This window comes from Carettochelys insculpta, chromosome 5 (assembly GCF_033958435.1).
Source record: "Carettochelys insculpta isolate YL-2023 chromosome 5, ASM3395843v1, whole genome shotgun sequence".
NCBI lineage: Eukaryota > Metazoa > Chordata > Testudines > Carettochelyidae > Carettochelys > Carettochelys insculpta.
The window spans coordinates 73,485,739-73,513,735 of NC_134141.1; the positions used below are offsets into that span (position 1 = coordinate 73,485,739).

At 41.2% G+C, this 27,997-nt stretch overlaps 1 protein-coding gene across 5 annotated transcripts in view; it reads left to right on the forward strand.

Moving 5' to 3' along the window:
- KIAA0825 (KIAA0825 ortholog) overlaps positions 1–27,997 on the forward strand; it is a 393,823-nt gene that overhangs the window by 37,561 nt on the left and 328,265 nt on the right. For all 5 annotated transcript variants that reach the window (XM_074995322.1, XM_074995323.1, XM_074995321.1 and 2 more), the window contains 2 exons: positions 5,322–5,461; positions 25,133–25,301. In XM_074995322.1, coding sequence (XP_074851423.1) covers positions 5,331–5,461; positions 25,133–25,301 — 300 coding nt within the window. In that variant the 5' untranslated portion in view covers positions 5,322–5,330. The remainder of the gene's footprint in view (positions 1–5,321; positions 5,462–25,132; positions 25,302–27,997) is intronic.

Below are 27,997 nucleotides of genomic sequence, written 5' to 3' on the forward strand. Positions count from 1 at the left end.
GTGGTCAGTCGTCGCAGTAGGGGCCAACCACTGAGGAAGTGAATAGTTCATGTGCAGCTGATCATTGGAAGATAAGTTGCCAAGTGCTCAAAAATAGCAATGGATGAGGAAGGCTTCTGAAAATTCATGTGTGTTTTACTTACTGATTTTACTTATTGATATTCCGTTTATATTTGTATTGTATTTATATTGTCGTATCTTTAAAGAAGTCTTACTGAAGGCACAGGAACAAACAATCCTGCTGCTTAGTAAGAAATGCAAACATGGTAGGCAACCAGCTTGGCTTAACAGGGAAATCCTTAGTCAGCTTAAATTCAAAAAGGATACATACAAGAAATGGAAACATGGACAGTTGACTAAGGAGGAGAATGCCGGGCAGTAATCAGGAAAGCGAAAGCACAATTGGAACTGCAGCTGGCAAGGGATGTGAAGAGCAACAAGAAGGGTTTCTACAGGCATGTGAATAATAAACAGGTTATCAGAGAAGGTGTGGGGCCATTACTGGATGAGGGAGGTAACCTAGTGACAGATGATGCAGGAAAAGCTGAAGTACTCAATGCTTTTTTTTCCCCTCAGTCTTCACAGACAAAGTGAACTTCCACATGACAGTCCTAGACGATGCAGTATGGGAGGGTGGAGGGCAGCCATCTGTGGGGAAGGAACAAGTTCTGAGCTATCTAGAAAAACTAGATATGCACAAGTCCATGGGTCTGGATTTAATGCACCCCAGGGTACTGAGGGAATTGGCAGAGGTCGTTGCTGAACCTTTGGCCATTATCCTTGAAGACGCTTGGAGATCGGGGGAGATACCGGGTGACTGGAAGAAGGCAAATGTAGTGCCCATCTTTAAAAAAGGAAAGAACAATAATCCAAGGAACTATAGACCCATCAGCCTTACTTCAATCCCTGGGAAAATAATGGAGAGAATCCTCAAGGAATCCGTTTTGGAGCACTTGGAAGAGGGGAAAGAGATCAAAAGTGGCCAACGTGGATTCACCAGGGGCAAGTCCTGCCTGACCAATCTGATTAGCTTCTATGAGGAGGTAACAAGCTCTGTGGACGTGGGGAAGTCAGTGGATATGATATCCCTTGACTTGAGCAAGGCTTTTGATATGGTCTCCCACCACATTCTTGTCCATAAGTTAAGGAAATATGGATTGGATCCTTGGACTATAAGATGGCTAGAAAGCTGGCTTGATGGTCGGGCCCAATGGGTAGTGGTCAATGGCTCAATATCTGGATGGCGGTCTGTTTCAAGCGGAGTGCCGGAAGGTTCGCTTGTGGGGCTGGTGTTATTCAACATCTTTATCGATGACCTGGATGAGGGACCCGATTGCACCCTCAGCAAGTTTGCGGATGACACAAAACTAGGGGGAGAGGTAGATTTGTTGGCGGGTAGAGAGAGAATCCAGAAGGACCTGGATAAATTGGAGGACTGGGCCAAAAGAAATCTGATGTGGTTCAATAAGGAGAAGTGTAGAGTCCTGCACTTGGGGTGGAAGAATCCCAAGCATTGTTACAGGTTGGGGACCGACTGGCTCAGCAGCAGTACGATGGAAAGGGACTTAGGGGTTATGGTGGATGAAAGGCTGGATATGAGTAAACAGTGTGCCCTTGTAGCCAAGAAGGCTAACGGCATACTAGGGTGCATTAGGAGGAGCATTTTGAGCAGATCTAGAGAAGTAGTTATTCCTCTTTATTCAGCACTGGTGAGGCCACATCTGGAATATTGTGTCCAGTTTTGGACCTCCCAGTGTAAAAAGGATGTGGATTTGCTGGACCAGGTTCAGCGAAGGGCAAAAAAAATGATTAAGGGTCTGGAGCACAAGACCTATGAGGATAGGCTGAGGGATTTGGGCTTGTTTAGTTTACAGAAGAGAAGACTTAAGAGGTGATTTAATAGCAGCCTTCAACTTCCTGAAGTGGAGCTCTAAAACAGAGGGTGAGAAACTGTTCTGAGTGGTGTCAGATGGCAGAACAGGGAGTAATGGTATGAAGTTGAAGAGGGAGAGGTGTAGGTTAGATATTAGGAAAAACTACTTCACCAGGAGGGTGGTGAAGCATTGGAATGCATTGCCTAGAGAGGTGGTGGATTCTCCATCCCTTGAGGTTTTAAAGTCCCGGCTGGACAAGGTCTTGGCTGGGATGACTTAGTGGGGGTTGATCCTGCTTGAAGCAGGGGGCTGGACTAGATGACCTCCTGAGGTCCCTTTCAGCCCTGTGATTCTGTAGCTCAATACAAGTATCAGAGGGCTAGCCAAGTTAGCCTGTATCTTCAAAAACAACAAGAAGTCTTGGGGCACCTTGTAAACTAACATATATTTTGGAGCATAATCTTTTTTGTGGGCAAAGACTCGTGCATCCAATGAAGCTGGTCTTTGTCCATGGAAAGCTTATCATACAAATACAGTAAACTCTTGTTTAACCGGTATTTGAGTAACTGGCACTCTCAAATAACCAGCATAACTGAGAGCTGAGTAGATCTGGTCAGGGGACGCCAGGAGGGAGACAGAGGAGTCTGCCAGCTGCACTCACATGCAGCAAGGAAGGAGGCACTGAGGTGGGGCATCGCTTATTCTTTGTAAACAAACCCCTGTCCTGATGCCACTTCTCTCTGCTCAGCTGACACCAGGTGGGAGGACAGAGAGAGTGGAGGAGCCTGACAGCTGCTCTCAGATGCCACACAGAAGGAAACAGAGCAGAACCCAGGCATGTGTTGGGTGGGATGGGAACAGGGCACTGGCCACGTGAGCTTGAGGGATGGGTCACAACAGGGCCCCAAGCACAGGTGTTGTGGATGACGGTGGCGCGCTCCTGGTACTAGCGTTTTGGGGCGGTCAGGGAGAAGGGCTTGGAAATGAGGGTCAGGGAGCGGGGTCCCCAGGCACATGCATGGAGGGAAGGGGGAATGCAGTTGCTGGAAGAGTGACAGTGGGGCAGTGAATGCAGGAACCCATTTGCCCACTGTTGCCTGGGATGGGCCTATGCAGGGGGGAAGTCTCCTCAGTGCATCCGGAGATGACATGTCTCCTGGGAGCATGGACAAGCAGTGGCTGCAGGAAGAGACAGGCTGCCCTGGGCCTCCCCATGCCCTCCACCTTGGCCCAGCATGTCTGAGCAGCCCTGGCTGCAGGCCCCACAGTTCAGGAGTTCATGGTTACACAGGAGGCACCACTCACCTTTGCCCTCCTGGCCATGTCTCGCTGGGACCTGCCTTTCCACCCCAGCTGCCCCCAAAGGCTGACAGAGACCAACTCCTTCTGTACCCCTCCATGCTGTGCATGAATGCAGTCAGCAGGCTCCTCTGCTCTCCCACCTCTCGATCATCCAGTGTGTTTGATTATCTGGAAAACTTCTGGTCCTGTGGATGCCAGATATAAAAGCCTTTGCTGTATTATTAATTTGCCATCAAATTTACTACTTACTAGGAATTTCACATTTTTACTTTCTTTGTTGTGGGATTAGTGTTTATTCATGGTTGGTTGCAAAGCATGCATCTTTATTCTTCTGGATGATAGTTAGACATTGGTAAGATAGACGAGCTCATAATGCCCTGCTTCAAAGGTAAACATACCTATGATTGGTTGAGTACATGTACGGGTAAGTGGATAATGTGTGGAAATGAAACATGTAAGTTAATCAAAACTGGAAATCGTTCTTCCTTAGCATTTTGAAATATATCCTAATATCCTGTTTGCTGGAGGGTTGGTTTGTTTGTTTTTGTTTGGTTTTTATTTTGTACTGTTTTAATTAACTGCATATATAAGCTGAGGTTTAGGAACATGTGTATTTTCAGGTAATAGCTTCTACTCATCAGCAACAACCAATTGTTGATGTTCTTTTTCTCTCAATTAGCTTTCTCTGTCAGTCTTAGTGCTGTACTGATGATACTGATGTTCTTATCAAGATTGTATTTATTATGTTCTTGGACTTCCCGTCATTCAATTGCCATGTCCACTTCCTACAGTCCTTTCGTTGGACTCTTTTGTGTTGCAGATCACCACCTCATGCTCCATAGCAAACTCTAGTAGGTTCTCACCTTTTTTGTTTCTTTCTCCATATCCAAACCTTCCCATGACACTCTAAGCGTCGTTACCTGTTCTGGCCTTCGCATTCCAATCTGTTGTAATGATCAACACATCTTTCCTCGGTATCTCCTCCAGCATCTTTGTCAAGTCTTTAATAGCTCGATCTCTTCCTCCATACTGTCTGATGTGGGTGCATACACCTGAGTGACTGAGATGTTGAATAGTTTTGCTTCAAATCTCGCTACCATCATGCTTGCACTCACTGGTTTTGTATCCGAACAATGCTCCTCTAGCTCTTTTGCTAAGAAGGAATCTGACTCCTTCCTCATGCTTCATTTTGGTCCCTGACCAAATCACTTCACAACCGCACATCTCTCCCAATGCTGTCCAGCACATCTCCGCCAGTCCAAGTAGATCGCATCTGTGTATCTCCATCTCCTTTCGAAGCAGCTCAACTTTCCAATCATCCACAGTGTTCAGACATTCCACGTTCCAGTTGATAGTATGTGTGTTCGTTGTAATTTTCTTCCTGTAGCCAGCTTATCAACCCAACCCTGATCGCTTGATTGGTGCTGTGGACCTTGTTTATCTGGGCGACATCTGAACTGGCATCTTTTATCAGTGAGTCCTACTGGCATCAGATTTCATTCATATTGTTGTTTCACAATCAATGCATCGACACTCATCTGACCCTCCTCCTTTATCCAGGCTTGGGGCTGACATGGAACCCCCAGAGGCTTCATGGTGGAGTTAATTGCTACTACTGTTTTGTAAAATGCTTGGAGGTAATTGGATAAAAATGTGTGTGCATGTGGCAAGTGCACTGATCGTCATTTCAAAATGTCAACGTTCACCTACAGGCACTAACACTAATTTTCTGATAGTAACAGAGAGGGAGCCGTGCTAGTCTATATACTATAAGAACAAAAACTTTTTAGTTGTAATACTGAGTTCTTTTAAGCAGAATGGTTACAAACATCTGTATCTCAAAGTTGTATTGTAAAGAGTAATTATGTTAGTATTTGGAAAATATTAATTCATTTTGTTTTGGCTAAACTGTGGATTACTAATGAACAACTGCAAGCCGTTCCTCGATAGGATGTCATACAAAAGCAAGTATATTTTCCACTGGTTTAATGTTACCATTATAAATACGTATACCTTTTTAATCTAAACATAACTTCATAAAACTAAAAATTGCATGTGCTTCAATATTTAAAAGAAACCCGACTTTTTTCATTCTGTTTATCCTACTTGTTTTTATATTTGCTATTTCTTTTCCATTTATTTCAGGGTCTGGAAATGGAGTGGGGAGGTGAATATTCTCTTGACTCTTCCAACTTAGATTGTTTGTTAAACATTCTTCCTGGTGACCTGGAGTTTCAACAAATACTCAGTGATATTGACGAGAAAATAAAGAAAAATTCTGCTAGGTAAAATATTTTAAATATTTGGGTTTTTTGTTCAAATGGATCAGTAAGCCATTAACGTTTTTAAAAGAATTGTTTCCTTTCTTCTTTTTGTAGTGATACCATAGAGTATTGAAGGTTACTTTACTTTTTGTTCCTCAAATCAGCCAGCACTTGTCAAGGCTTTTTCATCACTTGACTTAAAAGATGTGTCATGTATTTCAGTTTGCATAGGTAATATTAATAACTTGAATTCTCACAGGTCTCAAAATTGTGAATTATCTGTGATAAAGAAATTGAGACAACATGTGTTTTCGGTGTTCTGAGAACAATGACATGGTGCTGTGGTTGAGGGTGAAGTCTGCTTTTATTTCATTTCTTTGTAAAAGAGCTGTGATATTTAATATTATATATGAAGGTAATCGCTAACATAATCAATTGATTCTAAGAAAATTATGGATTCAAAACATGAATGTTTCTTTTAAATATTTTTTCCTAAAGTGAAGAAAACAGGTAACTTTATCAATATCCATTATAAATAAACCATTCTTTTACTTATTCTGAAATGTTCGAAAGAATATTTTCTGATTGGAATAATAGCAGAAGACTCTCTAACTTGCTCATATTTTGGAGTATACTTTAAACATTATTTGTGATAAAATATTTCATTCTGAACAATGGATAAATCTGTTATATTCTCTTAATCAGAAAAGCTACACACAATTTAATTATTAATCAGGGATTAATCTTTATTTTGCCTTGGACTTTCTTATGCACAAGTCACTTAATAGTTCTGTGTCTCAATTTTCACTTCTGTAAAATAAGAATATCTTCTTCATAGATGTGTGGCTAAATACATTAATACCTGTAAAATACGTAGAGATTCATGGAAAGACTCTGAGAGGGGCAAGTACGCTGGTCACTGTTTAAAAAGATAATCTTTACCCACAGATAAGAAAATAAATTCTTGTTTTGGGGAAGAAACTGGAATTTTAGTTAACACTCTAGATAAATACTGGCTTTGTAAGAGTAAAGATTGTGCTATTATCCCAAGTACATCTGAAGTATGCAGCAGGAATTCAGCTGTGCTATCCAAAGCAATTCTGAGACTTCAGAGGATACCTTCTGATGAAGTGTGGTTTAGGATTGTATAACTGAATGATGAGGCCCTCCTGGGTAGAAGGACTTTGTCCACTGCTCACAAAACCATCCACCTTATTCAGAAAGCAGCCCTTTATAATATGTACCAACAGAAGCTATATTTCTTTCTTTTCCACTGAAGCTAATCTAGCTGAACACTCAATTAAGTCCTCCCTAAATTGAGTATTACCATCACACTTCTCGTCAAGATCATAGACATCCTTAATCTGTTTTTATGTCATCAACACATTGCTGTCCAACAGGTAATGCATTTCTTGCAGATTTATTAAAACTTCACAAGAGTCAAAGATACTGATAATGAAGATAATGAAAGTCTGGCAACTATTGATTGCAGTGCCCTTTATAATGCTATTCTACTGTTTGTTGACATCACTGGAACTTTGGAAAGTTCAGCTGAAGTCATTACAGTGTCATAAGTATCTGACATTTTGCATTTTCTGTGTAATGTGTTACACATCTTGCATTTTGGCAGGTATGTGTTGTGTGAGGTTAGGCCACTTTTCGACTGCAGAAGTAGATTCTAGCTTTTTGGAGCTTTCACCACTTTACATCACTTTGTCAATTTACACTTTCAAGTGACCCCGCATTTCTCCAAGAATAGCCGAGATTTTCTTCAGCAATTCTAGTTCCAAAAGTAGTCGGACCTGCAGCTATCAGATTTGGATGGTCAAAGAAGAGGGGCAAGGATTACTTTTTTGGCTTGTGGATTGGTGTCAGACTTTGGTATGATAGCTATACAAGTCACTCATGCTTTTGTCATAGAATTTCAAATTTCTATAGTCTGTTGTATTTCAACATTAGCAGTTCAACCTAAAAGATCCTGAAGTTGCCAGATGTTATTTTAAGAGATTTATTGGACCATAAGCTTTCATGGTGATTCATCTGACGAAGTGGGTCTGCCCACAAGAGCTTATGCTCCAAAAAATCTCTTGGTCTGTAAGGTACCATAGGACTTCTCGTTGTTTTCGCAGATACAGACGACATGACTACATCTCTGATACTTGACAGATGTTATTTTGCGTCTGTGAAATGTTGCTTTCTGGAACCGAGAGGAGCTTAAAAAAGGATGAACAATGTGTGATATGACTTTTAAATTAAAAAGAGAATTTTATTATTAATATATTATGGGTAATGTGGAATGAAATCATTGTCCAGTTACCATTGGTCTTTGCAAGTAGTATGATAAGGGAACTACTTTGTGCTCTGTGTTGATTCAGTTGGAATATAATACAGTGTTATGATAAAAATATAAATCTATCTGATACTATAGAGAATAAATGTAATAGTATATAGCATGTATATTTTCAGAAATAAAACAGCATGTGAAAATCATTACCCAGAAGTGTATAAATCACTTGTACACTCATTTATGGCCCTCTGACAGAAGAAGTTTTATGAAATAGTATGGCATAACAAATTGGTTATGTTCCACTACCAACAACAGTTGAATTACCTTCAGTATTTTTATATTATAATTGTTGTATTTTTCTCCTTGTGGTATAACCAGAACAAAAATGACCACCTGTGTGATAAGCTTTTTCCCTAAAGATGGTAAACACTTTTTCCCTCTTCAGGGGAAGGATGGTAAATTCTTAGGTTGCGCCTACACTTGCATTCGTCTTTAGAAAGAGGTATGCAAATGATGTATAAATTTGCATATTCGACACCATTTGCATATCCTTATTTCAAAAGAGCTGCTTTCGAAAGAAGAAAGTCAGTGTAGATGCTGCTTTTTGAAAGTAAACCCTATCTTCAAAATAATGATAATAATAAATAATAATAATAATAAAAAAAATCTTTCCGTTAAATAAAGGGAAGAAGGATTATTTCGAAGATGGGTTTACTTTTGAAAGAACAGCATCTACACTGGCTTTCTTCTTTCGAAAGAAGCTCTTTTAAAATAAGAATAGGCAAATGAGGTGCCAAATGTGCAAATTTATACCTAATTTGCATTTTCCATTTACCTCATTTGCATACCTCTTTTGAAAGAGGAATGCAAGTGTAGCTGCACTACTATATGAAAGAACCTTTATAACATTGAATTTTGACTTTATTGCTACAGTGGTATATGTATAAGCCAATTTGACCATTTGTAATGCTGGCTAGCTTTATGTGCTATACTTCATTTTTGGTTATTCTAAGGTGAAATCATGTTTCACTCTCTTATTGTAGGCTGGCATTTCTCTCTTTTCGTCTACTGCCGCCTTATAAATATTTGAACTTTCTTTATTTGGGTAAAAATATTTTTTTTTCTTATGTAATATGGAGATTTCAGAATTCTTAACACAACCAATCAATACTCTGATTAAAAGTTCAGCTGAAGTAATTGCATGATTACTTTGTTGTTGTAACTACTGGAACACCAGGAATTTAAGTACATACAACTTGAAACCATGGTTATGATGCAGCTGTTCTCAAAAGAGACTGCAGGAACATGGCAAAAATTAATTCTTAGCAAATCAGTTCTTTGTATGTTCATTCATGCCTGCTTACTTTACATTTTAAACTCCCTTTTACTCTTGACAGCTCTGCAGAGCTTGCACAGGTCCATAAGAGTGAGGTAGATATTGTTCTGTCTGCATACACAACAAAATTATGCATGGAGATTCAATCAGTTACATCTCTGTAACCTCATTGAAGACTATGGCTTTGGACAGGTGTCACTAAGGGCCCGGTTTGGTCTGCAGAATTGATGCATGAAAGAGAAGGAGTGATTTTTTTCAGATCCCAGGTTGCATTTGCTGTGGTGACAGTTTAAAAATTATATATTTCCAATGTAAACTGAAACGCACTTGATGTGGGGATGACAAACATGGTTCTCTGCAATTCTATGTACAGAGCCACTTTTCAGCTAAGAACTTGACATAAAGCATAGTTTAAGGTTAGTGATGACAACTGGGTCTTCATTCATTTCAGTTAGCCTTTTACAAATGACATTTTAACATGCTAATAATGGTAAAACCATTAATATTTGAAACTAATAAAAGGCATCTTTCATTATGTTTCCCTGTTAGAAGCTCTTTAGCTCTGAGGAAGGGCAGGTGGTTGAGCTGTGGCTTTAGTTCTTTTTCCTGCTGGTAGGGTCAGAACAGGGAAAATAGCAGAACTGCCAGCAGCTCCTCCGGTTGTACTGTCCCCCAGCCTTTCTCCCCCATCCCAAGGAACATCAGACTGGGAGGGGAAGAGCATGGGAGCCCAGTGGCAGGGAGAGGGCAGGTCACAAAGAGTCACATGAGGCGGTCATGTGGCCCTCTCTCTTTATCAGTTCTACCCTTCCCCCACCCATACTGGTAAGAAATTTATTTTACTTGCACCACTGGTCACAGTGGTCCACATTTGCTATGAACATCTAACACAATTCCTAAACTGCAAAATTGAGCTGTACCTAGTGGAAGTATTCCCTCAGTCAAGGTGTTGATATAACGTTTGACAGTTTTGCTGGCTGCTGATCCTAGCCTTACAATGCCTGGTAATTCTATCCAAAGCACTGAGAGAGGAGACATGAGCTGGACTCTACAGGCTCTGCTTTCTCAGGATTCCTGGGGAATGGGGTTTGGACTGTGTGCTGTTGCAGATTATCTTTCACATGCACTAATCTTGAGTTGTGCCAGAAGAGATACCCAGTGACTGCCTTCCTCTTGTGTACATTACAAAACAGTTTGCTAGGGGGTTACCACCTTATGGGGTTTCCGGGAAGCAGACACCTCTCAGATCCTCATCATTTTAGAGGAAATAGCAAAGTCCTTGCATCATGATCCAAAAAAAAAATCTCAAAAGTGTGTTCAAAGATCTGGGGGAATTGTTTACAAAGTCCTGCAATGAATGAGAAAGGTCATCATATTTCGATATCAGTATATCAAAATATTGTTGGACCACTGAGAAAGTGTATCTAAAAATGCGTGCAGATTTTCTGTACGATAAGCATTTATTCCGCTAGAATACTTTTGTGAAATTAAAGGTGCTTTTGAAAGGTACTAGAATGATAGTACTAACTTCCTTTATTTAACAACAGCAGGAGTATTCCTTACCCGCCAGCCTTTATTAATGTGCTTCTAGTTCATAAGGATCATCACTGAGCCAAAAGGACAGTAGAACACAGTAAAATCTGTTGATGAGAGAGACAAGCTTTTGAGCTATACGGATTTCTTTCTAAGACTGGGAAGGTTTACCAGGCCCATGACAAAATGCAGGATGGAACAGATTCACACACCTTTTCTTTCTCCTAACAGCTAGCGATGATTTTAGCCATTATTCATCCAGTTCATATTCATGTCAGTAATTTTAAATTGAAAGACTTTTGTAAGTATCTAAACCTTTACGGGGAGCAGAAGATTTCCTTTCTAATTTTAGCTGGTGTATTAATGTACAAAAGCATGTTGCAGCTATATTCTAAACAAGTAAGAAAGGGATATTGAAAAATTGGATGGGTCCAGAACAAAACCACAAGACCGTTATGAGGTTACTCTGCTGTACACTGGAATATTTAAGAAGCCAAGTTGATCTATTTAATTTAGCAAAGAGAATTATGCACATGTGGGCCTAAGAGTGCCTCAGTGCCAACTGATACACTATTGTCATTATACATTATATATATATATATGACAGTAGTGTATCGGCTGGCACTGAGGCACTCTTAGGGCCACATGTGTATAATTCTTTTATATTATATAATAATTATATATAAAAAGATGGCATGTAGTATATCACTGGAAAACTGATACCCTGATAATACCCCACTGATCGTGCATACACATACAGTGTATGTGCTGGAAATATGTTTTAAAAATTTATTTGGTCAAGCAATGTCTATACCACATCTGTTCCAACAAAATTCGCCTAGGTAAATTAAACAGGTGAGACTACAGACTAAAAAGAGCACATAAACAAAGCCATGCAGAGTAAGTGAGGCAAGACAGCCACTTATTCTCTGACTTGAGTGGGGGTGGCTGTGTATGCCGTGATAATGGAGGGGCAGTATAATGGGGGGCAAAATGAAGATGGTGGCTTTAGCAGTGTTACTGAGCATGCACAGTACAAGCCAAGCAGCAAAATAGAGGGGGTTGGGGGCTCTGTTATCTCTCCTCCCACACACATTACGTCTTTCAGGAGCTACTAACACACATGAAAATTCTGGTTTTTGTCAGATAACTTAGCAATTAGCTGACAGGAGCAATGTATCTAATCTAATTGTTTTATAAAAGAAAGAAAATGAATTAAATATTAGATCCACTAAGCTCTAATACCAACATATTCTGACATCTTGTGGCAAGTCACTTAAGGGATGCTGGTTAGGATTAAAAAAATTAAGTATAGTTTTTCTTTATTACTAAGTCTGTGGAGAGAGAAAAAAATATACTTTTGACTCTTGGCTCTATCTCAGTTCTGGGAAGGGAGCAGGGCTCTCATATCTGCTCCCTGCTGTGACCCAGATCTGGGTTCTGCATAAGACCATCAGAATACCCATACTGAGTCACACCAGTGGTCCATTCTCAACTTCTCGAAAACAGAGGATGGGGCACCATACCTGCCCTTTTCGGCTAGTAGCCATTGATGAACTTGTCCTTCTTGAACTTACTTGGTTCTTATTGGAGCCGTGTTATAATTTGGGCCTTTATACCATTCTCTGGCAATGAGCTCTACAGGATGACCCCGAACAAATGATTTGTTTTTGTTTGTTTTAAATCTTCTGCCTATAAAGTTCATTGGAATTATGACTTTCTTGTGTTCTGTTAGTGGAGAAGTAAATAATGTTTCCTTATTCAACTTTTTCCACACCATTCATGATTTTGTAGATTATTCTTTCTTTTCTGAACTGAAAAGTCCCAGTCTTTTTAATCTCTTTTTATATAAGGTGTTCCTTACTCCCAATCATTTCTGTTACCCTTCTTCGTGCTTTTTCCAAATCCAGTATATCTTTAAAAGAATAAAAATGGGGCTACGAGAGGTGCCTGCATTATTGCATATGTGGGCATGCCAGGACTTTGATATTTGATACAATATATCTTCTGTTTTATTATCTCTTTGTTTCCTAATGATTCCCAATATGCTTTTTAGATTGCCAATGAATGTTGAGCAGATATTTTCAGGGAACTATCCACAATGATTCCAAGATTTCTATCTTAAGTGGTAACAGCTAATTTAGATCCCGTCATTTGTATAGTTGGGATTATATTTTTTTTCCATATACATTACTTTGCAGTGGTCAGCATTGAATTCCATCTGCCACTACGTTGCCTGATCATCCAGTTTTGTGAGTTCCCTTTGTAACGCTTTGCAGTCAGCTTTGGACTTTACTACTTTGAGTAATTTTATATAATCTGCAATTTTGCCACCTCTCTGCTTATCTCTTTATTTCTACCCCTTGTTTCCTGTCTTTTAAGTGGAAGACCTGACAATGTTTTCATGAGCATCTAACCATATGATACCTCAATTATTTGTGTGATGAGCTGTTTGTAATCTTAGGCTGTGTCTACACTACGAGATAAAGTCAAATTTGCTTTAGTTAGCTCAAATTTACATCTTCACTCTATGGGCTTGATTTTGGGTGCAGTAATCTCGAGATTACAGAATCGGTGTTACCTGATGGATATAGCTTCAAGCTCAAATTCAGAAGTTCAATTGAAGGCAAGTGTGGAAGCGCCATGTCTTAAAAGAGAATTTATTAGCCTCCACAGGTGTCCTGTATGTAACCCATTAATGCTCCTCTCAGTGCTCCACTCTGGCCACTGCTCTCCAGTAGCAGGACAAGCCTGAATTTCCAAGTGGGAGCAGCAAGCCTTTACCTGTGGGCTCATGTTAGTTTATGACAGCCTGAGAAATGGCTTCTTTCATTCTATGCAGTTAGTGCTGTGATTGCATGTACCTGTTCAAACACCCCCTGCAGGGAGTTTGTGGCTCTGTCTGTATACTTGCTTTTTTTTTTCTTGCACTGCCTGGTGCCAGCCCCATACCACGTGTTCACAAGGCTGTGCTGGGGGTCAAGCTTGCATAGCATGCTGAGAAACTTTTCAGCAGTTTACATTTGCATGTGAACCCCGTTCTCTCCCCCACAGGTGCCATACAGTCTGGGTATTTCCTGCGCTCAGCCACATCACGTGGGTAGCCCCCAACCCAATAAAAGGACGTGCCTGTCATTTGGTGGTGCCAGTGCTGCCAGTCGTTTGGGAACGAGAGGGCTTTGCTGCTGCCATGGGGAGGTCTCCCCTGGTAGTTAAGATGCGGGGGGCTTTGCTACGATCATGGGGAAGTCTCCTTGGGCGGTTAAGTTGCGGGGCCTTTGCTGCCACTGTGGAGAAGTCTCCCCCAGCGGTTAAGATACCAGAGACTCTGCTGCCGAAGGAGGAGGACTATTTCAACTGGTTATCCAGTGACCACCCTCTCTTGACCCAGACCTGGGCTTGCCAGTGCCCACCGGGGAAAAGTCTCCCCCAGCAGCTAACGGGCTGGCTCCTGCTGCCATGGGGCAGAATCAGCTCAACTGGTCATCCAGCAACACCTCCCCTGTGGCCCATACCTGGGCTTGCTGTCACAGGGGAAAAAACAACAATTCTTTTTTTCCTGCACCATCCGGGATCCTGCATTAAGACTTTCCACAACACCAATATAGTGTATGGGGAAACCCAAAATTCTGTCTTCCTACATTCTTCTCAATGTAAGAAACATTCTGGGCCCCTGCATTATTTTCAGGGACCACAGTTTGGCAATGATGGGAGGTGGGATGGATGGCCAGTTGAGAATACAGTCACTCCACGCGTGTTACCAATATAATGAAGGGGGAAACCAAAAATTCTTTCTTCCTACATTCTTCCCCCTGCATTATTTTCAGGGATTACATTTCGGCAACAATGGGAGGTGGGATGGATGGCCGGTTGGAGTACAGTTGCTGCACCTGTGTTGGCAATATAATGTGTGGGGAAACCAAAAATTCTTTCTTCTAATTTTGAGTGTCTTCTGCATTATTTCTAGGGAGCGGGAGAGGAATAATGAATATGCAGTGGGGGAAGATGAGGTCAAGACCATCAAGCATACCCAGAATGCTACAGGGATGAGGGAACTGTGTGATAGCTTCCCACAATGCACTACTGCCATAGTCAGTGTTAGCCAGCGTATGTGTGGCAGCAATGACTCAACTTTGTGGGGAGCACAGTGTCAAGTGAGGATGGTCAAAAGCAAACTTATAAATTCCAGAATTAGAAAATCATTATAAATAATTTCAAATTTTTCTCATAGTCTAGATGCAGCCTTAATTACTCTGCCTTCCTCTGTTTATAAACAAACTCCCTGCCTCAAAGACAAAGCTGAGAGCAGCATGAATTCTGTTGCAGTTAAAAGCACATGTCCAAGCACCAGACACAGCTCTTAAGCGGCCCTCAACTGTGAAATTCAGGGGTTCAGACTTCCAGAGGTGAGGGGGGAGCAGGGGGATGGCTATAGCACTCTCAAGCCCCCTCCCCCTCAAAATGACACCCCTGCTTTTTGCCTGTCAGTATAAAATCAGCAAACTTTCGGAATATATTGGGCGGAGGGAGATATTTTATCACTCTTCACACATGGGCTGTGGCCACACTTGGCCAAAACTTTGAAATGGCCATGCAAATGGCCATTTTGAAGATTACTAATGAGGCGCTGAACTGAATATTCTGCACCTCGTTAGCATTAGGATGCTTCCAGCCGCGGCGCTTCAAAAGCGCTGCTTTTGAACGCTCGCAGCTCGGTGCGGCTACATGGGTCCTTTTTGAAAGGACCTGGCAAATTTCAAAATCCCCTTATTCCCCACAGCTGAGAGGAATAAGGGGATTTCGAAATGTGCAAGGTTCTTTTGAAAAGGACCCCCGTGTAGCCGTGCTGGAGCCGCAAGTGTTTGAAAGTGGTGCTTTTGAACCACCGCATCTGGAAGTGTCCTAGTGCTAATGAGGCACCGAATATTCAATTCAGTGCCTCATTAGTAATCTTCGGACTGGCCATTTGCATGGCCATTTCAAAGTTTTGGCCAAGTGTGGCCACAGCCAAGGAGAAAAAGGAATTAAGCAGTTTGTGAAGGGTCCTGGGCAAACTGTTTGGTTAGCCATGTGGAAGAGAGATTTTATGAGAATTCTGTCTTTATTCTTTGCATTAGGTATCACTTATACCTATGACTTTTTGTGTTATAAACTTGTTTTACTATAAAATGGTTCAGTGTGTTTGATTAAAATGTGTGTCAGCATAGCAACTACTCAGTACTGCCTCTTAAAAGGTGGGGGCACTGAATTTATCTTCTGAAGTGTTCTGCAAGAGGGGGACAAACTACGAAACTGATGGTTTGGGGGAATGGGGCTGGGGGTAGGGCATTAAGGTCACTCCACAAAAGAAAGCGGCTGGTGAAAGTCAGAGGTTGGTTGGACACGCTACTACAGCATTGAAGGCTTGCAGAGTTTCAGACAGGTAGTGGCACAACTGCTTTAATGTCTGACTCCCAAAGCCTCACAATAAGGTAACTTCATCATGACCTTTAAAGTACCCTCCCATGAATCATCCATCCATTTAGGAATTTAGTTTTACAGACAAAGGCATATCAGGATAATGTAACTGGAGAGTGAAGTTAGACAAATTGACACTGGAAAAAAGGTGCATATTTGTAGTAGTGCCAGGGACAGTTTGTCAAGGGATGTGGTGACTTCTCGGATGTTTTAAATCAAGATTGTCTTTCTGAAATCTGCTGTTTCTCATCCCAAAACATTGCCTTTCAAAAAGTAATTACTTGGTGAAATTCCCTGTCTTTTATTATGTAGGAGGTCAGATGAGATGATCATAGTGGTAGTGAGTGGGCATTATTTTTTTTAAAAGGTAAGTGAGCAGTTCCCACCGATGGCAGGGTGGCCTAATGGCTAGGCCCCTTGCTGGGGCCTGGAGTCCAGCATGTGGGTCTTCAACCCACACCTGAGAGGCTAATGGATAAGTTTGGTGTATGGCCCTGAGAATCTAGTTTTCCCTCCAGCAGGGGAGGGGCTCCCCCCTTTGTGCCTGGGGGAGGGTCCTGAGGCTGTGCCCTCTAGCGGCTAACCGGTGGCAGCTCTGGCTAGGACCCTGCTGCCTCAGAGCCAGCTCCTACCTCTTGGCTGATCACCCCCCAAATGGGCTAGCTTCCCTCCTTTTATACTCCTCCAGGCCTGACGCTGGCTGCAGGTGAACCAGGGTGGGGCTGACTGGGCAAACAGGCCCTGTTTAACCCCTGCCCTGCCTGGCCTTCCTCTCGCACTCTTACAGTAACTAATCAGAACTCTCGCATATGAGGGGCTGGTTTAAAACTAATAATATCTAGGAAATATTCTACAAATGGTTGAGGTTCAAGAAGTGGACCAAATTGCAAGGTCTTCAATTCGGAGATCCCATTACTACCTTGCTTCTATAGGCAGAAGTTTATTGATGATGCTCAATAAAAAAGGGTTTTGGAACAGTGGCTAAGTTGGGGCTGCCAGCTTTTTATAAAAGGTGTTACACTTTCAAATTTGGAAGAATTCCTAATTTTAAAAATAAAAACCAAGACATGTATTTTAAAATATTTTTATTGTGGCTTTTCTTTTGAATATAATTTGAATACAATATACCAGTAAGAGCAATGAAATAAGTACCTGATTAACTCAGTACAGCTGCAGAAATAACTCAAAACTCAGCATGAATGGAAGCTATACTTTACTACACGTGGATAATAAATTTCAGACCTTCTCTCTGCCAAGTGGGATGGGTGGGTCTTGTCACCATTAAATGTCCATAATATTCCAAAGGAAAAGTTGTTTTGCTTTTATAGTGGGTGGGGATCAAAAGAAAACACATCAATCATTCCAGATACTGTAAGCTGCTAATTAAGTATACTAGAACTGAACAAACCAGGCATTAAAAGTGCAAAGCTATAGTCAGGTAACTTGTCAGTTCTTTGGAAAATGTAAAACAATTTACACCATAAGAACAACAGAATAACAGCAAGTTATCAATAATATGGCACAATGCATATGCTAATCAAAAATATGTGCAAATATAATGGCAAAATCATATTCAGTGTTGTTTTTCTGAATTCAAAACATTTAAAGATCATCTTGTGTATTATCCATAAGTTGAATTTTTGTGTCCTGGGAAATAAATGATTTCTCACCAGAGGTGACCATTGCAGGGATTGCTGGGGAGCACTCCTCCTCCCCACTTCTGTCCACCCATGCCCCATCCTCCCCCACCCTGCGCTGCTTTGGGAGAGGCCCCACACTACTGGAAGTGTTGTGGCACTGATGGGGGGAGTGAGGGAGCAACACTGTGTGTGTGTGTGTGTGTGTGTGTGTGTGTGTGTGTGTGTGTGTGTGTGTGTGTGTGTGTGTGTGTGTGTGTGTAGGGGCGGCCCTGTGCACCTCCACCTATGGCCAATGTTTCTCTCTGTGGATAACCTGGTGCATATTGGCACACAATAGTACTGAAACTTCCATATCCTCCTGTATAGTTGCATGTAATAGTTGCGTGTGTTCTTCAGTTTGGGTGTGTGACATTTTCTATGTAGTAAGATGAACCAGAATTTTCTGGTTGTGCTCTTCCCATCTGTGTTTTGCATTTCCTAAATAAGTTTTTGTAAAGAAACCCATTGCAAGAATTATTGTTAATTTATTGCCTGTGGAGCAAATCTTATGACCCACCACAATTATCAGATGAGCTTTCTGTTAACAATTTCTGCCGTTTCTTTCTTAACAGATAATCCACAAAAATAATTAAGAAGAGTAACAATAAGTAAAGGCACTTAATGCTTTTTGTCTTCAAAACACAGTAGAAAAACATTATTTACTTAATTGTTTTTCTAAGTAGTCTGGCATCTTTTCATGGATGTTTGTTATTAATACCACTACAAATATAAGATCCTTATATTCAGATCTGAATGGTCTAAAGAGTTATAGGCACTTGTGGCACTTTTAGGGTATGTCTATAACTGGAGCTGGGAGTGTGGTTGCCAGCTGGAGGAAATATACCCTCTAGCTCTCATATACCTACTGCACTAAAATAGAATGTAGCTCTATCAACACTAATCCTCCTAATCTCACTGTTGTTTTAGGGATGTGAAATGGGTTCAGAATGTAGTGGTCAGGCATTGACTTGATTATTTGGTACTCCTAGCAAATAGGGTAAAGAAATTGAGCTAATCTCTACTGGTGAGTGATTTCTCTAGAACAGGATGAAATCTATCAATATGGGGCCTTCCCAGTTCCTTTATGGGACTGACTTTACAGCTAAATAGGACATAAGTTTCCACTGCTGTGAGGAAGTGGCACATTCACTTTAAAAATCATCTTTCAGTAAGGCTGTTACCACAATATATGTGTGTTGATTCAACATTGAGTGTTTTAGGAAATCCCAGACTGAGTTTCAGATTAAGGCCTACCTGCAAGCATTGGAACTCCTTAACCAGAATAGGCTGTTGGCAACATTGCTAGCAATTCTTGTATTTTCTTTTTACTATTTCTACTCTGTCTTCCATTCTGCATTATCAGAAATTTCAAGATGATGCTAGAAGTAGTTTCAGAATAAAAAAAACTTGTATGAAATATGACTTTCAAATGTTTTGTTTTTCATTATAAAAGCATTCTTGGTAGTTGAACTTTCAGATTACTTTGCTAAACAAAGTTCCAATTTATCTTTATTTTCATATTCCAGTTCCTTCTTTAACTATTTGGTAATTCAACTATTGTTTTCTATTTGCATTTGAACAGGCTTTAAAGTGATATTTTCAACAACATCTGAGTTAGGCACCTACATCCTGTTAAAAAGAAATGGGATTTAGAGTGCACTTGGAAGTTTTGTTGTGTGGGTTTTTTTCTTTTTCCTTTTTTTTTTTTTTAAATTTTTGTTAAGCAATAATAGAATCATAGTATAAAAGCTCACTCCTTTGACCTTTTGAATTATGGATAATCCTTACCCTTGTGGAGACAATGAGATCACTCGCAGGAGTGAGGACTGCTCACCTGATTAAAGGTTTTTAGGATCCAGCCTTTCACCCACCCCCCATCAGTGGGATTACTAACAGAATCTCAGGACTAGTCATAAAGTTTCATATGTGCCAAAGTGTTTGAAGGAGTGAGGTGTGTGAAAGGTAGAATTTCATTTTTATCTTGTATGAGTAATACACTGCACTAAAACATTCCACACTAATCAGCTAATTACAGTGGGAAAGTGAATAAATAATTAATAAAAAAGACTCCTTAAACTCAGTGCTTCATATTATATGACTTTCTTTCAGAAATATCTATTAAGTGATTTTTTTTGTCTCTCAGTTAAATACAGGTTTTGTTTAATTTTTTTTCCAGTTTTTAGTAAATTGAGATATGTGCCCCCTTATTCAGACACTGGAAATCAGAACCTCTTTCTCTACTAGACTGAAGTGAGATGGCAGGAGACTGTGTTGCAGGCAGTCTTGCTTAGTGGTAAGAAGCAGAGACAGACTTAATAGTGGAAACAGGAGTTAGAATCCAAATGGTCAGAGCTCAAATGCCCGAGGAAGTGGGGAATCAGAAGTGGGTTAAAGGTTAGAACCATAGTCAGAGTCCAAACGCCAGATCCAGAAATTGGAGCAGAAGTTTAGAACTCTACTACTCGGAGTCAGGGATGGCAAGAGCAGAGCAGACTCTAGGCCAGTGTTTTCCAAATTGTGTTCTGTGCAACCCAGGGGTTCCATGAAGTGAAAATAAGGGTTCCGCAAGAAAATTCCTCTGCGGTTCCCAGCCCTGCTGCTGCTGAAACAGTGGAACTAAGTTTAATTGGTTTAATGGCCGGCAAGGTAGTGGGAGGGATCCAGCCCTAAAAACAACTGAATTTAGTTCCATTATTTCAGCGGCAGCAGGGCAGGGAGCTGCAGAGAGCTCTTCACTCGCCCCACTACCTGAGCAGTCACACCCCTCCAGTGGGCATGGACCGGCTCAGCCTGCCAGTAGAATGCCAGCCTTTCTTCCGTTGGTCACACGTGGCTGCCCAGCATAGGTTGCCCAGCCAGTGCCACAGAGGGTTAATCCAGGAGGCCATTTTGGGGCTGAGGCAGCTTAATCCTGGGGTGCAGGGGGATGCAGATTGAGGCTGAGAGCAGTAAAGCTTGGGGATGGAGGTGCGGGTTTGGGGATTGAGAGCGTGGGTAACGCCTGGAGATGGTAGGGGAGGTTTGGGATCTGAGGGGGGCAGAGCCTGGTAATGGGCAAAATTCTTTTGAGTTTAAAGGGTTCCATGGCCAAATAAAATTGGCAAACACTGCTCTAGGATGTAGCAAGGGTGAATACAGTGGAAAATCTGGGTTGGAGCGGGTTTTGAAATGAAATAACCACAGGGAGACCAAGAATCCACAGGCATGTGCAGTAAGCAGCCCCTGATCCTCTGTAGCTGCTGGGCTTAATAGCAAGCCACCTGACTGCCTCAGTCACCCAAATGGGGGTCTGTTATGAGACAGCTGTACTTATCGGCTGCCCAGGACAGGCACAGGTGCTGGGCCTTGTTCCTGGTATAAGATACACAATAAGAGACAAGCGTTTAACCACATTTTTTTATCAGAATAGTTGTGAGTCTGTTTACTGTGAAAGAAGCTTTTCATATTTATTTTTACTTCTTTCTGCACTCTGAAAATGGACACAGACAATTTTAAGCTGTTTGTTCAGTGGCTTGATTCTTAACTATTGAATGATGTAATTCATATAGTGGATTTGACAAATATCAATAAACATGTTCTAATAGTATAAAGTGTCTTGTAAAACCTTGTAAAGAGCAGGAGGGAAGGTAATACTGTGATACTGCTTCACTACAACATGGTATGAGCTAAATAATATGGAAAAAGAAATCCAGTACAAAATATACAGTTTTAAATGAAATTTAATGTTTAGTTTATTGGAATAAAGAAGATAAAATAAAGTGAACTAAAGTATTATTATTTGTACCTTTACAGGGAGGTCCACTGAAATTTGTCTGCCTAATACCTTTATCAGTGTTGGGACAAATTGTTAAAATATCTGGTCTTGGGAAGGCTTTAGTCTATTAATGGTTTGTAGTTGATTGCTAGTGTCCTAGTTCAGATGTCAGAGATTAGTCTAAAAGCTGATTTAAGCTAATTGAAACTGATTTAGGTAGACTAACAACACCTGAGTCTTTACAATTCACAATGCTGCAATCTGTTAGGTTCCATTGCATGAGACACATCAGGCTTATAAATAAAAGTATTTGATATAGTGTCCCAGAAGCTAAGGTGTATGGATAGGGCATTCGATTTCAGAGTCCTGAGAACAGTACACACAAGTTGAAAAGATACATGCCAATCTTTTATTGTGTTCAGAACTGGTATTCATGGATGAAGTTATCCCATCAGGAAATTGAATGGGCCACAGTTAGAGAGGTATTATTTTTCATGGAAGCCCGTTGCACTAATGAAAAGGTCCTTTGATACTCAGAAGATATTTGTTTCAGTGTACTTAATTTATGCAGAGTTTCCTTGAAAAGACTTTTACTTCACCTTTTTATATAGTGTGTTTTATAGACCACCCACACATGGTTAATTTTAAAGAGGCTTTCATGCAATTTTGAATTGGTTGTTGTCAGTGAGTTTGGTTTCTAATGGTTATGCAGTTATGAAACTTGTTATCTTCTTAAAGTATAGATGCTTTCTGAACTGTTCACTAAATGTAGTTTTAAATATTATTACAATACACTTTCTCCCAATCCTTAAGACAGAGCTGCTACTGATAAAGTATGTAAGAGTAAACTGTTGTAAAAGAACACATTTCAAGTATATAACTTTGAAGTGACCTACTGATGGTTATTTCAGAAAACATAGAAACATATTTTGCCCAATATATTTTTATTTTTGATCTTCCCTCCTCAGTTTGATTGTATCTCAACAATTAATATAGTCTTTCACACACCTTATTTGCCATTGGCTTCTTTTTTTGTCTGATATAATTACTTATTTCAGTTTTTTAGGGACGTGTAGAATAGGTTCCCAAATGTAATCCATTATACAAAATAGATTAATAATGTGTCATCTGGATTCCAGAAATCCTTCTGAGGAAATAATAATTACTGTTTATCACTGTTTTTTGCCTGTTCATTCATTATTTCCTGTCCCACTTAAAAATACAATGAAAAAATAAATACACATTAAACCTAGTTCCCAGATTGGAAGATGATATTGGTAAGATCAGTGATGCTCAAGGTTAGCCAGCCCCTGGGCAATGTGGAGTGGGACTCTGGGGGCACACACAGGCTCCCCTACCATGCCCTCTGGTGCCCCACACTAGAGTGTACCCCGGGGCAGCAGGCAAGCTGCAGGGCACCCCGCATGTCCTCCCCAACCACCCGCCGGGAGCCCCTGCACATACAGGTCTGCACAGGTGGAAACCCAAGGTGCGCAGCCTCGCCCGGGCACGGAGCCCTCTGTGCCTGATTGCATCCCTCTCACCTGGTACCCTGTTTCCAGGCGGAGTCCTTCAGAGGTAGCAGCATCCCTAAGGCTGGGTGGACTACCCAGGCCACCAGGCCAGGGCCCTGGCCTGCGGTACAAGGGCCTCCTGGGTCCGGCCCGGGGGGAGGTGCCTGGGGGGGGGCCCAGGGGACTACCAAAAGGGGCTTGTCTGGGGCCCTAATCCCCTCTTCCCATGCCTTGTCTTACAGCAGCTCTATCCTGGGCATGGGAGAGGCACCGTAGAAGTCTGGGGCCAGCTGGCAGCCTGCAGGGTAGAGGTGCTGGCAGTCCCATGGGTGGGGCACGACACACGCGCGGGACTGCCTCCCAGCAGGCACAGAGGGTCTGCTGCCGGAGCCTGGCAGAGGAGGCAGCAGTATATGTCTGCCCTCTGTCACCAAATGATTTGTTGGAGAGGCACCTGGCCCTGGAGGCAGAGGACTTCCGGTGGCGAAAGGACACGTGGGAGGAGGTGGTGGGATGCTCTGCCAGGTGTGTGGGACCCTTGTGGAACTGCCCCCTTCCCCCCATGGACCAGTAGCTATCCAGGCTGACCAACTTTCAGATAGCGGTGGCTAGGTGCTTCTCCACCAGGAGGGCTGGCCACATCCCTGTGTCTTAGTGACAGAGCAGGGGGGCCAGCCAGGCACAGACCTCATGGAATGTGCCCTTTGCCATGTGCAGGTTCTTCTGCCACCATTTGTCATCCTGCTCTGCCATGACCACTTGGTCCCACTAGTCGCTGCTGGCAGCATGTTCCAGATGTGGGGGACAGGCTGGCAGCATGGCCCAGATGTGGGAGACAGGCTGCCAAGAGCCTGGCAGGGCCAGGGGTGGGCCCTCGCTACTCATGCTGCGTTCCTGCAGCAGGCTGAGGAGGGTGGCCAGGAGGTTCCCCAGCACCCTTCTCAGAGTGAGCCTGTGCTGCTGAAGGATCTTAGCCCATGTGCCAGGCATGGACCCTATTGTGAGAGCAGCAGGACAGTGAGATATGCTGGAAGCAGCCCAATGGGCCTCAGCAGCTAGTGCAGGAAGGGGCTGTTGTGGCAGGGGGGAGCCTTTAACCGGCTGTATTTTAAATTTTGAGGATTTTTTTAAACTATTAGGGATATTTTTCTCTTTACACTGTACACTTTTCCAAATTTGGGTATTGAAGTAGAAAATTCACAAAACATTAACACTGAAATCATTGGAAGAGTGAAGAAGCTCTTGGGCTACATCTTGGGTTTCTTTCCAGAAGATCCTCATGGGCCACATGGTTGCACGTGTATTCTGGAGTCTGGAAGAGCTTCTTCTGGACTCTGAATCACGTGCCCATATGCTAATGAGGTATGGGAAATTTACATCTGGTCCTCATTAGCCTCTTCCGGATGGCTCATTACTGTGGAAAAAGCAGAACATGTAGACTGACCTTGGAGAATGGAAATAAGAAAGAAGGTCAGTGATGTAAGCCACGGTAGGTCCTTGAAGTGGGAGTCAATGAAAAGATTCAAATTGGGATTGGTCAGATTGATGTGTTATGAATATAATTTTAGTGGTTGAAGTTTTGTTGTGTATAATATATGTTAATTAACACAGTAGCTTAGTGATAGTTGCTCTCATTGTAATGTCATAGTCCTCAGATGAAAGTAGCTAGGCCCGGTCTATTCTAGGAGATAAAATAATTTTTAGATATGGCAATCTGGATATCAGAATTATGTTGATGGATCTAAAACTGATTTTTGCTGCCATTCCCACAGCAGGAAATCAATGGGAGAAACTCTTCTGTGGACTTTCCTTATTCCTAGTGACATCTAGGAGTACCAGGATTGACAATGGTGCCATAACAGTGCCATTTAGCACAGCCCCACTAGGTGCTCTAAATTGAGCCCTGGATGATCAACTGCCAGCAGGTGGATCTTCCGATAAGTGTAGGTGTATCCCCTAGTCCCACTCCATTAAGAAATGTTAGTCCTGTAGGTTCAGAATTAATACTAGTAAGCCTCATATCAGATATGTTATATACATCTAAATATTTTCTTTTCTTACAAATATAAAAACTTTCATCTTTAAATAGTGAAATAAAAGTTGCTTGTTTTTTGTTTTGTTTTTATTTTTAGTGTGGAACAGTGTCTGAAACAGCTACAATCAGAAGTAAATGAGATTTGTACTGATGAGCTTTTACAAAACACAAATGACTGCCTTCATTGGCTGAATAACTGCAGTTTCAGTTCCCTGAAGCCTTCTTCTACACCTCATGGAGTGTTGACTGAATTTCTTAAAACCCTGGTAAAAAAGTTTTCTTCAGTTTTTATATATCTGTGGAAAAATAAAAGGTTTTTTGCTATTAATGTATTCTCTTTCTTATGCTTTTATAGTTTCACAAGACTGAATATAAAATATAATGTGGATTTAAGTCAATAGCTCTCTTCATTTACTTCTCCCTTTTGGTCTGAATAATAACCAGAGATATTGATGCTATACCCAGTGGTTAGGGCACTTAGTTGGGATTCAAGTTCAAGTCCCTCCTCTGAATCAGGTAGAACAGAGATTTAAAGTTGTGTATCCCACATTCTAATCATAGGCACTGGGCTAGTGGCCAGTTGGGGGTGCAACTAACCTCTCTGTTTAACCAGAAATTCCATTATGGATTTGAGAACCAAATTCATACTTCTTGATGGAAAAATACCTTGTTTAGAAATTCTTCACTTGCAATTATGTGTTCACTAGTTCTGCTGCTGCTATTTTTCCAGACTTTCCAAAAACACCTTCCTCCCCCTGTATTTATGATGTTGAACTGTGATTCTACTGAGTCATGGCGTACCGCAGAGAAGAGGGCAGGATTTGTCGTAAGGGAAGATGAGAAGTCAGTAATGATTCAGAAAAACAGTGTTGAATACATTTTTTCCTCATATTGACTTTATTGCAGCTGGTCCCTTTAAATTTGTGAAGTAATCTTAGGAGAAGGCAAATGAGCACAGTTTCACGTCTCACCCATCTTTCCAAAAAATCCAACCCCATTTAGTGTACAGGTGGGACTAGATATGTGGGAGGGAACATGGTAATTCCTTTTGTGCCAGATAATTATATTCTTACTCCATGAGTAACACCATGGCTACGTCTACACTAGCCAAACACTTTGAAAATGGCACTTCGAAATAGACACAGCTCACCGCCGCGTGGCTTGTCCAAACGGGGCTCCTTTTTGAAAGGACCCTGGCTACTTCAAAATCCCCTTATTCCTATGAGCAGATGGGAATAAGGGGACTTCGAAGGAGCCGGGGTCCTTTCAAAAAGGAGCCCTGTCTGGAAGAGTCGCATGGTGGCGAGCTGCACCAATTTCCAAGTGCCGCAGCCGCCCACATGCTAATGAGGCGCTGAATATGTATTTTAGCGCTTCATTAGTAAACTTCAAAATGGCCATTTGCATGGCTATTTCAAAGTTTTGGGCTAGTGTAGACACAGCCCTTGTGTAGCATTTTGTGCCCACCATTTTGGGTAAGCTTCTTATGAGAAGTCATGGCACCATTTTTATTTTATTAAGGATTACTTTTCAAATGCAGAAGTCTATCTTATCAGGAGCGTTGTTCAAAGAGATTTCTGCAAATGTAAACTAAGCTTTCAGAGCCTCACAGTCTGCTGTTGAGTGGCCTTTCCTAAGGAGTACTAACTCCAAAATGATGTCTGCAAGCCATTGTGACTATTTTTAAAAGAGTTATGTTCCATTCTAATAGCTTTGAATACTGTGTACGTTTATGTAATTTTTATAGTTGAAAATGATGATCTATATAAGCTTCAAAAGCAGTACCAAGGACTTCTGGGCAGCATTTTGGATTCTTCTTCCAAAGGAGGGAATCTCATTGGCTGGTTTGGGATCTGTTAAATAGCTGTTGTTCTGTTTATAATAGAAGAGTGTATTTGAATATACATAATCAAAAATAAATCCCTAAATATCATAAATCTAACCATGGGAATTTGCTAGTTCAGCAGAGTTAACTGAAGAGTCTTAGTAAAATAAGGCAAGAGTCTCTAAAATCTTGCACTTGCTTCATGGGGGCCACAACATTTTAAGAGAATGGAGTTAATAACACAAAATAAACTTGGTAGTAGGTGTGAGTGCACATATAATTTTGTAATATGTGTATGTAACTGAATAGATACATGTGCCTTTATATAAAGTATAACTTCATTGCCTCATACTTTCTTTTAGTAACTGTAATTTTTATTCACTGTATTTGTTCCCTTAATGTCAGTTTGGAAAGTACGTGCAAATCATACTGCCTGAAAGAAGAGGGAGAGAGGGAAGAAGCAAAATTATTGTGATGTCACTCACTTTATAAATAAATATGGTTGGCTGATTTATCCTTTCGTTTCTTTTCTTATCTCCACCAATTGAGAACTTATTTCACCTAGTTATTTTTTTCTTCAGTCAAGATATAGCCTATCCTTTCCTTTTCATAAAAATTATCTAGGTTAGGGCAGGACTTTTGTTTTTTCTCATGTACCCACTGGAGCATTTTAGAGCAGAGCTGGGTAGAAAGCAGCTTTTCTCTCATCTCACGAGAGTATTTAAAGACATGGAAAATTTTTGCCATCCCCAAATCGGGGCAAACATCAATATCTCAGAAATGTTTGTGAGCTGAAAATCTTTACAGAAAACAAGCATTCCTGCAGCACCTTAAAGACTAATAATAAATTTATATTTGAAGCAAAATGTAATTTTGACTCCTAGCATTTTTTTTTTCTCATTTAGAAAATGCCCATAACAGAAAATCTTAACTTCAGAATTCATTTTTTCACAATGTGAAATTCATCAAAAATGACTTTTTTCAGGAACACCTTTGTCAGCATTTTCTGACCAAAAATAAATTTTTGCTGACAAATTCTCAGTCAACTTTACTCTTAATGAAGTTGGACTGACCACAAATTAGTTGCTGGCTCCATGTAATTAGAAGAGCTGATGCTGGGATCCCTCTAGTTTCACT